Below are 15,634 nucleotides of genomic sequence, written 5' to 3' on the forward strand. Positions count from 1 at the left end.
AGGATAAGTGTCAGATTTCATCAAAGTAAACCTGGCCTGACCTTCCACAGAACTTCCTCCATCACAGCTCGCGTCCCTCCACACACCACCCCAAACGACACTCTAGCATCTGCAGAGAAATGAAAATTCACAACAAATACATAAATCCCTTATTTCACTTATTCACCTCCTCTGAAGTTCAACTTTTAAATCCTTAGAGTGAACAAAGTCTTTGAGGCATGAAACAGTGTGTTTATCTTGCCACAGGGGGAAGTAGTCATCCATTGAGTGGACATTTCGGGCAAAGACTAAAAAAAAAAAAAAAAGAGAGCGAAGTAGCCTTCAATATTAAGACATTCTGTGAGTAAGAAATAAGAATGTGAGTACCGATGTATTAGTCAATAGACAGTTTTCTAAATCAAAGCCATAAACTGATAGAGGAAGTTTATGACAATATATCATATGATTAAATATCATATAAAAAAATACTGTAGATGTTGGGGTACCATGGCACAGTGATGGTAATAACATGGTATATACTATGTATATAATAAAATGATATTTCAAATAATACCATGGTGATATACTTTTTTGTAAGTGTGGAATTTCAGTTATGACAAAAAATACTTATTGGCTAATCATATGCATGTATATATAATGCATTGTCAAAGAAAAAAAAAAAAAAAAAACTTTAGGGGTGCATGAATGATAAAATGGCTGAAATTGAAAAGTCAAGAATTAGAGAGCTATATATAAGGAGACTAATGACAAAGGATTGTCATCACCTGTGCAATTTAATTGGAGTGCAATTACTGTGAAGACAGGACCAGACTAGAGGAATTAAAGTGCCTATGGTGAAGTGCCTAAGGAGAAGTGAGCTCACTACGGAACACCCAGGAAAACAGAGACTGACAGTGTGACAGTGAGCATAAATAATCTAAATGTTAAAGTAGGCAGAAATGAACATGAACAATCAAATATCCAATATTAGTCGATACCAAAAATAAAATAAAACACTAATAACTGATATGGCATCAATATAATATGCATCCCTAAACAAACAAACAAAACATACTATAAAATGTATGGTGTAGTTTGCAAGTAGTTACTCCCACTTTATCTATCACCAGTGAAAACACAAATTGCATGACAGAGCTCTAGTGGACAGTACCACTAATGAGACAAGATACAGTAGATGTGTGTGTACAGTATGTGTGTGTGTGTGTGTGCAGGCAGGGCTCTGTGGTGCCCCACTTCAGAATAAAATCAATTGCATCTACGAGATGCTCTCACTAATAAGGTGAAACCAACAAATGCATGTATTTTTTGAGAGGCCGTGGGATGTTTCACCTAAAAGAAGCCTGCCTCCTTTGAAAAGATGAATGGCCAGCACAGCCTCGCGGCTCTTGTGTCATCAGGGACGATACATCAGAGGTAGAGCTGAACTCTCATATCACACAGTACACAAGTATGTCCTGCGGCCACGGTATGATTACTGCAACCCAAACACACACACACACACACACATACTGTATAAATCAGTAGCTCTAATAAATTGGCTCTGAGCTGTTCTTCAATAACAGACCTTACAACAGTTCTGTGGCTGAATCATGGTACTGTGATGTACTTAATATACCATGGGACTTGATATACATCATGATATTTCCAAGAATACCATGCTATTGCGATGGTACGTCCACAAACTTATACTTATTTGTACAACAGCTTGTTGTATGTGCATTATGTAGTGCAATATGTGACATAATGAGACATAATATTATACACGTTGATTTAAGATGCTAAATCATTACATTTGAAAACTGATCACCTTTCAGGGTTAATACTACTAGGATAAGCTCTTTTGTTGACTTGATCATCATTCATCATGTCTCTGGTGTTACTGTGTTGTGTTACTGTGTTTCCGTGCTGTTTTTTTATTTTATTTTAAATTTAAATAAATCAATCATAACTTCCCTATTTCTTGCATTTTCATTATTTTTTTTATAACTCTGACTACACGTGCTGAAAAAATTGAAAAACTAATTTCATAAAATAATTTTATGTTAATAAAGAAGGTAATACCAGTGACAAAAGAAAAATGGTCCATGTGGTCTTGAAATAATTGCACAAAAAAGCTAAAAAGAAAAATAATTAAGCTGTCATTTGTATGTGTTCATAAAGCCAAAAGGTAATCTAATAATATGATCTAAGATTAAATGTTAGAAAAATAATACAATTTTAAGACATTGTGCCATACCACACTAATGAACAATGAGAGCTCGCCTGCCAGCAGATGGATGAAGCGCACTTCTTTTGTGTCATGACTCTGATAACCTCATGCTGCTGTGGTCATGTCAGAGCAGCAACCTCCTGGACACACACAAACACAGATTATTTCACCACTAAAGTCTGAATGAGGAAAAAAAGGTTCAAGTTGTGAAAGTTTTATTCATCTCTTGGTTGTTAAAAATCTGTCAGTTATATGAAGTCGAGCAGCTCTAGAAGATCTGTGTGATCTGTCGGTCTACATGACTGACACTCAAACACTTTTTACTTTTGATCAAATTCATTTTTGAGTCAGTTCACAAGTTAACTACTCGTGTGAATAATTAGTGTTGATGACAAACTGTTAATTTGTAATACAATTATATTTATTAATTTCTTTTTTCAGAATATATAATGAACCTGAAAAAATAATAACAAATTTTTTCCTAAGAGGTGTATGCACACACACACACACACACACACTCACAGATGGAGGGACGGATGGATAGATATCCAAATAATGTGTGTTTTTACAGCATTGCATTATGTCATATTTAAAATTAATATATTATCATATATGGCACACATTTACCAAAATTTTCACAATGTAATGCAATTTCATGTAAACATTTATATATTAATGTAATAAACATTAGTATTATACACACACACACACACACACACACACACACGCACATGCACACACATATCAAATACAGTAATTAAGCTGTTTACTTTTGTTAAGTCATTATTATTAATTAGTTTAGTTTATCAAATCATATGGCTCATTCTACACTGAATATTTTGTGTCATGGATGAATTATAGATAGTACAAAATATGAATACCTGAATAAATTAGTTCTTAACATAATAGAAAACAACAACAACAACATAATACTAGAGATGTCAATATAAGCATATGTTTCTAAGAGGTGTATGCACAATATATACTGTATGTATATATGTATAATTTTTTAAACAGAAGCCTGCAAATCATAGAAAACATTGTAATAAATGGCTAATAAAAATTTAATTTATTACCAATCTATTTAAATTATATTCATAATGATTCATAATAAATGTTGATAATGCCCAGCTGTGACCTAATAGGACTGTATTTGTATATAATGTAATTCACTATGTCTAAAAAATCCAGGGATAAGACGCAGATTGAGAAGCCCGATGCCTACATTTAATAGAAAAAAAAAAAAAAAAAAACATATCGTAAAAAGGGTGTGAGTAACCACTGATCTATATATTCTCTATTATAGGTCAGTGGATTAACCATAACCTAGCTGTATTTAATTAAATGTACCTGACAGGCAAAGCATCACACAGGAAGTTTCGTTGAAGAATCGATTGGCTTCAAGAAGACTAGCCTATAAAATAAACCCTTTATTTTACCTCTTTATCCAATCAGTAGTGGCCTTTGGTTTTAATGCCATTTTTAACTCGCTTTGTATACACACCGATGAGCCTAACGCCCCTCTCTGGCGCTGGATAAGCTCATCCAGATGAGACTCAGATCTGGTGAGTTCGCTGTGGGCGCGTCACGTGGACGCCTGTGAGTGAAGCGGGTGTCACGCGGTAGTATTCAGTGTTGCCAACTTAGCGACTTTGTCGCTAGATTTAGCGACTTTTCAGACCCCCATAGCGACTTTTTTCCAAAAAAGCGACTAGCGACAAATCTAGCGACTTTTTTTGACAGACCTTATTTAGTCTCTGAGACTCTCCGGTACTGCCGCACGAGCTCTCTCTCTCTCTCTATTTCTCCCAGCGTGCACACACGCCTCACTCTCTCTGCATCTGCGAGCAGAGAGGAGCACTTTCAGTTAAAAAAAGATATTCTGTTGCTTCTAACTCTATTTTACATACAAGTATAGCCGAAATCACAGTACAATCATTATCTTAATCTTATGTGATTTCATTAGACAATGTCGTAAATAGGATTTTAGTGCAGAGATTAACATCTTTGAGAGCTGGTTATGTATTCTTAACAGGCGCGTTTCAGTCATTATAATATTAATTCAGTTGTTGGACAACAGAAACATTCAAATATAATAATAAAACTTTTATTGAGAATTTTGGCTGCCTTAAAATGCAGTACATGAGCACAGAAAGGGCAAGATAATATGACGCACTTACGTCATGAATATGCTAATTAGCATATTACGTCATCTAGCGACATTTAGCGACTTTTCAGGCAGGGTTTAGCTACTTTCCATTGAAAGAAGTTGGCAACACTGGTAGTATTGTGACTGGCTGTTTACACTCGGAGACCACAGCTAAACTTCATGCAGTCAGACCTTTAGGAACTTAAGTTAATATAATTAATAACATGTATCCCGTGGACATTGGTGAACACGTTGCGGGCTGAATGTGGAGCAGTGCTAAGTGTACAAGAACGGTATGTTTACTCATCTTTGCATGTTGTTGTTAGCCTGTTTACTGAGTAAAATATAAGTTGCTGACTGCAGCCTTTCTTATTGTTTTATGACTGATTGAGATATACAAATAACTCGGTAAGTTTAAACAACACGTGAGACATTATAAATTAGAATGTTGCACTCTGTCGTGATTTATTTCCTGAATTCTCATCACTGCCTGATTTGTGTTTTATTTTTATTTTTTATATTTTTGGTATCACATGCTTTTAATATAATAACAGTGGTTTTGTTGTTGTTCTAGGTTTGGATTTTGGTCAGCTGACCGCCTCTTGAGAAACAGCATATCAGGCCATGGCTGGCAGGGATGTAAACGAGAGCACTCCTCTTTTGGACAACTCTGGAGCTCCGACCAGATCAGAGTCGGTGTTCAATGGCAGGAGACTGGCATGTGCTGCTATACTGCTGGCAGAGTCTCTAGAGCGGATGGCCTTCTATGGCATCACCTCGAACCTGGTGCTCTTCCTCAACAGTAGCCCCTTCTATTGGGAGGGCACTTCGGCCAGCCAGGCCCCCTTGATCTTCATGGGAGTCACTTATTTGATATCGCCTTTCGGTGGCTGGCTGGCAGATGCGTTCCTTGGCAAGTTTGCAACCATAGCATTGAGTTTAGTTCTGTACCTGATTGGGATGCTGCTTTTCCCCTTTGTGGCCAACGACAGAACCAGGGCCTCTCTGTGTGGAGAAGAGATGGCATTCCCAGTGCAGTCAGCAGAGTGTTTCTCTGAAAACGGGACTGTGCCTGCCAATGTGACCTGCATGAATCGGCCGTCCTACTGTGGGCCTGCGATCTACAGTGGTCTGGTGCTGGTGGCTGTTGGGGTGGGAGCTGTCAAATCAAACATCACTCCATTCGGGGCAGATCAGGTAATGCAGGGGATTGCAAAATGGGGTCTGGGGAAGTGATAGGAAGGGAGTGCTTGGGGTCCATGGAAAAGTTTAGATAAAACAGTGAAAAAATAAATCAATTAAAGAAAATAAATGTAAAACTTTTAAATAAAACTTTACTAATATTTGTTTTTCTTTGCAGTATAAATGTGGTCTTTATAATTTAAAACATATAACAGCTTTTAAAATTTCTGGGATATTTGTGGTTCCCTTGGCCATAGTCATTTTGTCAGACTTCCCTTAATTCAGAAACACTTCTGGGCACTTTCACTTCACTTATTAAATGACAAGGAGCATACCACACATTTCTGAGGTACTTTGAGTCTGATTTAGCCTTGTGGGCTGCAAAATGACTTGTGTCACAAGATCAAAATTCCAAAGCTTTTTGTTGAAATGGCTTCTATGGTCACTACCAAGGTCTGTTTTTCAGATTTGAAAAAAATGTTTTTTTTTGAGCTACAGTGATATCTGCAAACTTAATATGTTGTATTATTGAGGAGAATTAAATGCTGAAGAAATTCAGTGATGTAATGTAGATTGATCCACAACAAGTACAACCAAACATTTCTTACAATGTGCAAAACAATAAAGAATCCTTTCAGTTCCGTCATGTTTTAGCACTCATTTCACTTTCACCATGACCTCTCAGTGACATGAAACTGTACAGTAGTCCAGTACAGTGGGGAATATCCCTGTCATAAGTGAACTATAAGGGAAGTATTTGCTGAATGACCATCCTCCATCCTTTTGAGCTAGACATAACACGCTAAATAAAACTGACAACTTAGGAAGTAAAACTGAAATCTGTCTTTGTTGGTTTATCTATATGTTTGACAGATTTTTTTTCCAGGTTACCTTGTCTACTGGATTATTTGACTAGTATTTGGAAGAAAATAAAAACCCACGGCTTATTTTTCAGTACAAGTCTTTAAATGTGGATGACTTGGATTAGGCCAGTGTTGATGTCTGTTGACTTGCTGCCTTGTCATAAGATCGTCATGTGTTTTTTAGATTCAATAAAGAAATTAACTGCTGGATGTACCATCTGGGTAGTATTATGGGGTGTAGATCTCATTTAAACATAGAAGAGACGGGGCATTGAACTGAATATTGGCTTACAAGTGACAATATATTGGCACTTTTCCCAAAACTGTTGAGGATCTATATCTGTTTTTTTAGCTTTATGAGAGCAGACATCTCTTTAGAAAGAATGTGCACACACTTGAGAAAAAAAAAACTTCACACAAGTTTGTAAATGCATCTAGTAAATTGTAAATCAGTACTTTAATTAAATGAAGAATGTGGGTATTGAATGTTGATGTGTTATGTTTTTGTTTGATAATGAATCAATTATAGGATCGGTTATTATGGATTTAAAAGTGATTTGACTATTAATATTAGGATAATTTTCAGTCAATAATAAAACAAGTTAATAAAATTAATGGATAATCATAAAGGACACACATGTGTATTTATGATGTATGTCCTTACAGGTGAAGGATCGAGGTCCGGAGGCAACGCGGCGGTTCTTTAACTGGTTCTACTGGTGCATTAATCTTGGAGCAATCTTCTCGCTGGGTGGAGTAGCTTATATTCAGCAGAATGTTAGCTTTTTTATAGGCTACATCATCCCTGCTGTCTGCCTCGGGGTGTCCCTCATCGTCTTTAGCCTGGGCAGAACAGTATTTATAACCAAACCTGCAGACGGCAGTGCCTTCAGTGACATGTTCCGGATCCTGTCCTCGGCCCTCTGTGGACGTGGGCCAAAAGAACCAAGTCTGCTCAGGTGAGTGCTACCTTTACTTTACTGAATAAGAACCTTATGTCTTACATCTAAATGTGACTCTTAGTTTTTACACAGTCTCAACTGTGTGAAATGTTTTTAGTGTGTTAGATTGTAAATTTATGCAGTTCTTTCGTGGGAACCTCCACACCAGATTCAGATGGCTCCATTAGTCTGTAATGTTACCCCTCTTTGATCCACCTCTCTTGTCTGTCTCATATGTGATGGAGCTATTCATCGTGTCTCTGCAGCAAAAGTTACTGTCAAGTGCCAAAGCCCCCTCTCTAGATCAAAGAACAGGGGCTTCATGAAAACATGCCACATTGTTATTTTTTTAAGTTGGCCAAATCCGTGGTCTATTCTTTCTTTATCTTTTTTACTTTGTTTCTCAAACACAGATGTGCTCAGATATTTCAGCGATGTTTTAATGAATGCTTGTTAAAATCCTTGTTTCCCTCACAAGGCCAAAGCCATCTCTACTGGATAGTGCAAAGGTGACATACGGTGGGCAATTTTCAGAGGAGAAGGTGGAGGAAGTGAAATCATTGGTTAAAATACTTCCTGTTTTCCTGGCCCTCATTCCGTACTGGACTGTCTATTTCCAGGTAAGGTTTTTATGAGTGGGTGTCTCAAGTGCTACGTCTTTCAGAACTGTTGTGTCAGTTATAGGTCCTTAAAATGTAGGGGGAATGTACAGGCAGTGTATTTTTAACCTTAATTTACTGTAGTTGTGACAGAGGATGAATAGGAAATTGCATAGGTATTTTATTAGTCTCAAGGTGTCTCATACAGAAGGAGAGGCATGGTGGTAATGAATGGTGTCGTTGGTATGTCAAATACAAGTGATGGATGTTTATAATCAAAAATTTTGTCTTTGACATATTAAGGGTTTGTGCCATTTGGAGCCTTTATGGGATGGGTGGGTTTAAAGCCCTTGAGCAGACAGGTGCTTCCTTGAAGAACTTTATATGTGCCTTGCTCAAGGTAATGCAGAAAGGACAAGCAATAAAGACTGGGATATCTCTACTACTAAAGCAGCGTTCCTTCAACAGCTGGCATGGGGCCTGTAACAGCTGAATTTATGTCACCTTACCACAGAAAAACAGAAGTTGTGTGTCAAACCACTCATAAAGTGTTTTGCAGATCTTTAAATACAATTTGTCAACATTTCCATGTTTAAATATTTCTGATTTCTGCCTCTCTCATTTTTCCAGTTAACAACCACCTTTTCTGACCTTTATTCAAGCACAGAACTCATTTATATTATAAGAAGATGCTTGTCTGATCTAATGGACATTAAAATGTTTAAATAAGTGGTTTGATAAATAACAGTTAAACAAGAAAAATAAAGAAACTGTCTGTGTGAAAGTGGATGTAATGGATCTAATGTTTGGACACATCACAGGAATCAAACCTGACATTTAAAAATGTATTGAAATGTAATGCCAAGAAAAAGTGTGTTTAAAGTTGGCAGTGGTTTGGCAGAAGTTGGGTACAGTAGGTTTGTTTTTATGAGCTGTTATTTTAAATTACTGGTTGAAAGCAAGTCATTTCCATGTTCCGCCATTTGCACAATTATAATATGGAAATGTTTTCAATCTGCTGAATATTCTAAAGTGATGTTTTTTTTTTTTTAATGCTTAATGTTGTATTAATGGGTCAGAGAACTTCATATGCTTCTGGTTGCTCATTATAGAAAGAGGACATTGATTGATTATCAAGATTGATTATCAACTGTAACGTTGGGTTGGGAAGGTTCCCCCAAAAAAGAAAAAATCAAACCGTACGGTTCTCCACATACAGTTCCGAAGGCGCAATAATATGTAATATGTAATATGGTTTGATATAGGTTCAGCTAATATATGTTTCTGGTGATGGATTCACATTCTGGCTTTCCAGACATTACAGCAACAGCGATGAGAGAAAAAAAAACCACGGACAAACCATTCAGTCTTGTTTAATGTGAATGTCGTATGCTGGAATATGAGCAATCGTGTATTTCATCATCACCCGGGTGGTGATAGCGCGTGCACAGGTGAGACCTGAGCAGCACACGTTAATATCCAGGGATGGGCAGTATTTCAAATACATGTATTTCAAATACAAAATACGATTTAATCTTAATATTTCTGTAGTTTCAAAATAAATAAAATCCTTTTTGCCTATCAACCTCTTTGTTAGACTGCTGATTTCCTGTATCAACAAGTATAGCAAAAAAATAAAATAAAAAATGTTAAGTTATGTATTTAAGTACAAAAATCATTTGACTTTTTCCAAATGTATTTAAATACAAAATAGTATTTCAAATACTGCCCATCCATGAAGAAAATCAGCAGTCTAATAAGTAGTTTTTTTTTCTAAAATTAAAAAATACTCGGATTAAATGTTTAAATGCATTTTTTCAAAGGTATTTAAATACAAGATAGTATGTTGTATTTCAAATACATGTATTTGAAATACTGCCCATCCCTGTTAATACAGTATGTGTGTTTAAAGTAAACTCAATTAAGCTTTGTGAAGATTTGTGCGTGCGCTCATCTGAAGTGCGCAAACCTGCACCTCAGAACACGTACAGATTTTAAGCAAATTAAAGAATAATCTTAAATTTATCTAAAACTGAAAATCACTGTTTATTTCATTTTTATCTCTACACTATTGCATTCATTTATGCTGTTGCTTGTAGTTAGATAGAATATTTATTAATGATATATGATAAAATATTTATAATGTTTTTATTTGAAAGTATAATTTTTCCATAAACATAGCACATACCAAACTGAGTGCTACCGTGACTCTAAAACCGTGAAATAAACCGAACCATGAAAAAGCTGAACCATTCCACCCCTAGTTGCAGGACATGGCTCATAAAATCAACACTGTCCCAATTTTATCAGGATGTCTGGTCACCCATTTGTTTTCTAGACTGATTTCTGAAGTAAAAAAAAAAAAAAAAAAAAATTGCACTGTAGATTTCTCCACACTAAGGATTCATTGAGTAATTTCCTGTGGTGAATGCAGCACTTGTAGTAATGGTAAATTGCTGTGGGTGTGTTGGGATAAGGAACATCGTATAGTCCATCTCACGTGAAAAAAGATTCTCTTCCTCCAATTACAGCGAAAGGTCATCTTTTGATGCCCTGTCATCCCATATGTTTTGTCTGCTGAGATGCTTGCCAACTGTTAGAAAGGTCATCCGGCATTGTTATTCCTCGGGGGCTTAAATTAAGGTTTGAGTAAAGGACAATGTCTCTAACTTAAAAGGAAAATGCCTAATGGCTTTTTGCATGAATAGATATTGAAGAATGTTCTCATAAAGTACTAACTGCTTTTACTGGCTGAAATATATCCACTTGCTATTTTCTTCCTCTGCCGTATTTCAAGTTTTAATCAATAGCAATATTCTGCAACAGAGTCTCTATAAGTGGAGAATGGATCGTAGTAGGCTGGTTAGTACCGCTAAATGAGATGTGAGTGCTTCCTGCTTGTTTATGTGTGCTGTTGTCTTCACTTGCAGATGCAGACCACATATTATCTCCAGAGTCTCCATCTGACAATTCCTGGAGCCGTTCCCAACTCCACAGACTCCCACCCGGTAAGAAAACCATTATTTCAGAGCCAATAATGTCAGATCACTTCCAAATTGGCCTGAAAGAAAACTATAATTGCTTTGTTAATGAAGAGTTCAATAATTAAAGCAGTTGGCCTCCTTTTTTACCCATGTTCTGGTCACTTTCCTCATCAGTTTTCCCATATTTCTCATTCTGCCATGCTATTAGAAAACAACCGTTTCAATGTCACAGATGTTTCCATTAATGATACATGTTCCCATAAATTAAACATGTCTTTTTAAAATGGATTTTCATTTATTTATTATTTTTTTTTTTTAACCATAAACAGTCTTATTAACTGTAAGGGATAACAAGACACTTTAATTTGGAATATTTTGGTACAACAAACCATGAGTAATATTATAAGTGATCACTAAATTCAACAGTGTAAAAACGATACATTTAAATGACTTGTATTCTCAGGTTTAATTTGAGAGCAAACAGCATGCCTGGGGTGATGCAAGGTGCTTGTGATGTTTGTCTTGCTGTAGAGTAAAGGCTGTTTAGGATACTTTCTGGAGACGCTGGCACGCATGAGCTACAGAAATCCTTTGAAAACTGGGGTATTAACTTCAAAACTGTGACCTTCACTAATCACAGATTAGCATCCAGCACCTGCTTTCTCATCTGAACTTGCTGTTTATTTGTTTTTTGTGCAAGTGTGCATGTACATATATACACTTTACTAGGTAAGTGAGTCAGAACCTTCGCCTTGAATTAAACCCTCTCACGACGGTTTCACACTGACTAATCCAAAATCACAACTCCGGGGCTGTCTGATCAGCAATGACAATGCAGTCACATGTTGCTTTATGACCATGGAAATGCATAGACACAAATGTAACTGGATGAGCAACTTTTGTTTGTGTGTGTACATGCCATTTCATGGCTGTCTGAAAATAATTTTTTCAGAATTAGATTCAAAGTCACATGGTAAGGACAGAGGAAGTGCAAAATGACAATGGGGAAGTGAAAGAGACGTTATTGGCTGTGTTAAATAACACATCGCTCCAGAGTGTGACCGCATGGTCATATTGTAGAGACAGTTGTAAAGCACCTCATGCTATTTAAATATCATTTTCCAGAGTACTTTCATAGTGGTCGTGCCATTTTCTACTAACATTAAAAAATATGACATGACGTGAAAGCTTGCTTAATTTAATGATATGTAAAAATGTATAACCTGAATGCACTGTAAGTCGCTTTGGATAAAAGTGTCTGCTAAATGCATACATTTAATTTAATTTAATTGTAATTTTAATTTTAAATTTTTGTGATGAAAAAAATCTGCATCTTCAAGTGCTTCACTTTCGCTGGAGGAAACCGCTGTGGTGATAGATAGATGTGGAACCAATTGCTTCCCCATGATATTTTGTAAACTGTAGTCATGACAAAGAACTGCACATATGATATTATAACAATCTATCGATAAACACACACCTTGTCCTCTGTTTCTCGCTCTACACTGCTGTGGTCTGGATTGAAGAAGGCACTGAAAGACAGGGAGGAGCCGATCGAAGTCTGCCACCGTTTTCATATGAAATTTAAAGGGGACTGTTACCCACCTAAAAAATGGCCTGATTGATGACTCAAAAAGGTCCTTCCCCAGCTTTCCTGATTCAATAGAAATCAAGTCATTTGACATTCTGGGTATAATGGTGTTTCTCTGGGGTGCATGCTCAAATGTGCAAATCCCCATCTGTCACTAGTTCTCCCACACACAAGGGCTTCCCCTTCTAAATGAACATGTGCTGCTGTAGATTTGTCTCCGTGGACCGTACAGCCTAAAGGGAATCCAGTGTGAAGTCTTAATGAGGCCAAACTGTGAGCTCTTAATTAGGAGATATCCATAGAGAGAAACAGACACCAGTAGTAATGTGGATGAAAATGATCTGATGATGGAAGGATGCAAACCGGCAATTTCAAATGGAGAAAAAAGTATTTAAAAGTGCACGGCGATGAAGGGGAGATAGAGCTCTCTGAGGGGCATATGTAAATTACCAGTGCTTAGCCAAAGAAATGTAAATGTAATGAGGGAGTAAGATGGAGAATTAAAAGTGTTAAAAGCACCAGTAGATTTGGGACTGACTGAAGCTGTAGAATTAAATTCAAACATGCGGACTGAGACACGCTCTTCACTTAACCGACTAATACTCTACTGGAGGTGTAAATGTGTGTGTGATATGCCCATGCACACCTGCAGGCATGGATGCAGAATAAACCTCTCTTAGTGCTCTGGGTGTCTAGTCCTCTGGTGTTGCATTTGTCTGATGTTATTTGATTAACGTCAATTAAAACATACAGATGGCGAAATATTGTACAGGGTGCCTGAGTTAATTACAACCAATCAGATCAAGACAAGAATGGATTGGGCTGTTTTTAACTTTTGTTACGTGGATACAGCTGAATCTACCCAGATCTGCTCAGTCAGATCATCAGACCTTGTCTTTGCAGGGAATGATGACAGATGGTTTCCCGTAGCGGCCAAACTGAACTACTGATAATCAGAGTTAAAATAGTTCTTTCCTGCATTGGTGGATTTGATCACACATTTGTGTTGTATCTGCTATTTGCTTTATATACACACTGCTTTGTAAGTGATCAGACCCAATGTTCAAGAAAGAAAAATAATAAGAAGAACTCATTTCTAAAGACTAGAATATCATAGAAACTTGTGTGTGGGATTTTTGACTTGGGCCAGTGAGCAAGAACGCTCAGAAAGCTTTAGCAACTTCATAGCATCCCCCTGGCATCCACCCAGAACACCACAGCAACAGCCTGAGCTGTGTTCCGATCGACAGGGTCCAAACACAATGTACACTGCTCTCTATACCCAGTTCACTTCACTTCACTTACAAGTTCACTTCACTTGACAAAATGCATTCATTTGGAACACCCTACAAAGTCATCAAACATAGAGTTTGAGCTATGATGTCATACTGTAAATAATGTAAATATGTTCATTTTATATACGTGTACAATGCAAATAGGTGCATTTAAATTAACGTGAATGATTTATTGGTTTAATGAATATAAATGTTATTTTAAAGCTAAACTGAGTGATTATCATCTGATGTTTAATACGGAAATAAACATAATGTAGTTATATTAGATGTATCATTTATCTTGTTTAACCATAATCATGATGCATGTTGCATTGTTACTGTTCCACTTCACACACTTTATATCCACAAATAACCACATACACACAACAGATGGGACTAATTCAACTGTTTCACTACTTCATTTTAATCAAACTTCTTTAAATACTCAGTTGATGTGCAATGGCTGCTGGGTAATTTCCCTCTCCTATTCCTGTGAAGTCATGTATTGATATTCTCTCTTTGAATTGGAATTTCACATAAAATGGCACAATACTCTGTGAGACCTTAGCAACCACACAGCAATGTGCCTACAAAGACTCTGAACACCACTTACCCTACTCATTTTGTTTTTCTTCAGAAAAAAAGTTATTTATTAACGCACATGCTTTTTTCTTTGTCAAAATGATCCTAAATTTCAAAATCAGTCATTAATTCCAAAAAGTCCTACCTTAGGTTATCTAATTTTTTTTTTCCATCACACATCAGCAGCATGTGAGTGGAGCAATCAGCCACTGATTATGAAACAGGTGCTCTGACGCATGCTATGCTGTTATATTAAAGTACTTGACAAGTGATTAATGATTTTATGGGCTATTAAGAGACCTGTCGCTCTCTCTGACTGGATGAGTTTTACAGCCATTGATCAGCATTGGCCACATGAGGGTGCTAAGGTTGCTTGAATGATTCACTTTCCTTCTATCTCTCTTTCCCAAATGCTCTCCCAGAATTCACATTTAGACTTGTATGTACTTACTTTCTCAACGGAGGATAAATAGAGAAGAATGAAGCACCTGAGTGTTATGAGTGACCTGCACATACCCTTCTTCCTGTTTGTTCCTCCTCTAGTGTTTTGTAAACATGAGTCATTCTGTTCCCCTGTTGTTCCCAGAATACATTTCGCTTCACGCCAGCTTGGCTGACCATGTTTGACGCTGTGCTGATCCTCATGTTGATCCCCCTCAAGGATAAAGTGGTGGACCCCATCCTCAAACGCAAAGGCCTGCTGCCCTCCCCTCTGAAGCGAATCGCTGTGGGCATGTTCTTTGTCATGTGTTCGGCGGTGGCAGCCGGTGAGTCAACAACGCATACACTAAATGACACATTTTTTGTGCATTATCAATACACACAACAAAGATTTCTGTGAACCTATGGTTTTTGTTCTTTAGCTTGTACTCTTGCCATACAAACAGTGTGTGTGTGTGTGTGTGTGTGTGCCGGTTTGTGAGGTGGATGTATCAAGCTTCTTTATACATATTCACAAACTGAGACTCATGTAAGAAAATGTGGGAGTGTTTGAGTGTGATAGCAGACATTTGCATACTCATTTTAAATATATGTGTCCATTTTTGCGACAGAAGGCCCGTCACAGTAGTGAACTTTCATTTCAGATTTCATAAGGTTCATTTGCTGTGTGTTCTGTTATATGTGACATTCTGTAACACACACATGATACAAAACACAGACCTAAATTACACATCATATATTCTTAACTCTTGCGCTGGGTATAGCCAACTATTTCATGATATGATACACTTCATGATTCAGTCCACTGCAGCATCATAA

The 15,634-nt window shown here is 37.0% G+C and overlaps 1 protein-coding gene across 1 annotated transcript in view; it reads left to right on the plus strand.

Annotated features, from left to right (window-relative positions):
- The first annotated feature begins 4,474 nt into the window (after positions 1-4,474).
- LOC113070745 (solute carrier family 15 member 4-like) overlaps positions 4,475-15,634 on the plus strand; it is a 45,018-nt gene continuing 33,858 nt past the window's right edge. The window contains exons 1-6 of the mRNA XM_026244166.1: positions 4,475-4,651; positions 4,933-5,555; positions 7,070-7,362; positions 7,823-7,964; positions 10,874-10,951; positions 14,961-15,141. Coding sequence (XP_026099951.1) covers positions 4,983-5,555; positions 7,070-7,362; positions 7,823-7,964; positions 10,874-10,951; positions 14,961-15,141 — 1,267 coding nt within the window. The 5' untranslated portion in view covers positions 4,475-4,651; positions 4,933-4,982. The remainder of the gene's footprint in view (positions 4,652-4,932; positions 5,556-7,069; positions 7,363-7,822; positions 7,965-10,873; positions 10,952-14,960; positions 15,142-15,634) is intronic.

Source organism: Carassius auratus, unplaced genomic scaffold (assembly GCF_003368295.1).
Source record: "Carassius auratus strain Wakin unplaced genomic scaffold, ASM336829v1 scaf_tig00005214, whole genome shotgun sequence".
In the NCBI taxonomy this organism is placed as follows: domain Eukaryota; kingdom Metazoa; phylum Chordata; class Actinopteri; order Cypriniformes; family Cyprinidae; genus Carassius; species Carassius auratus.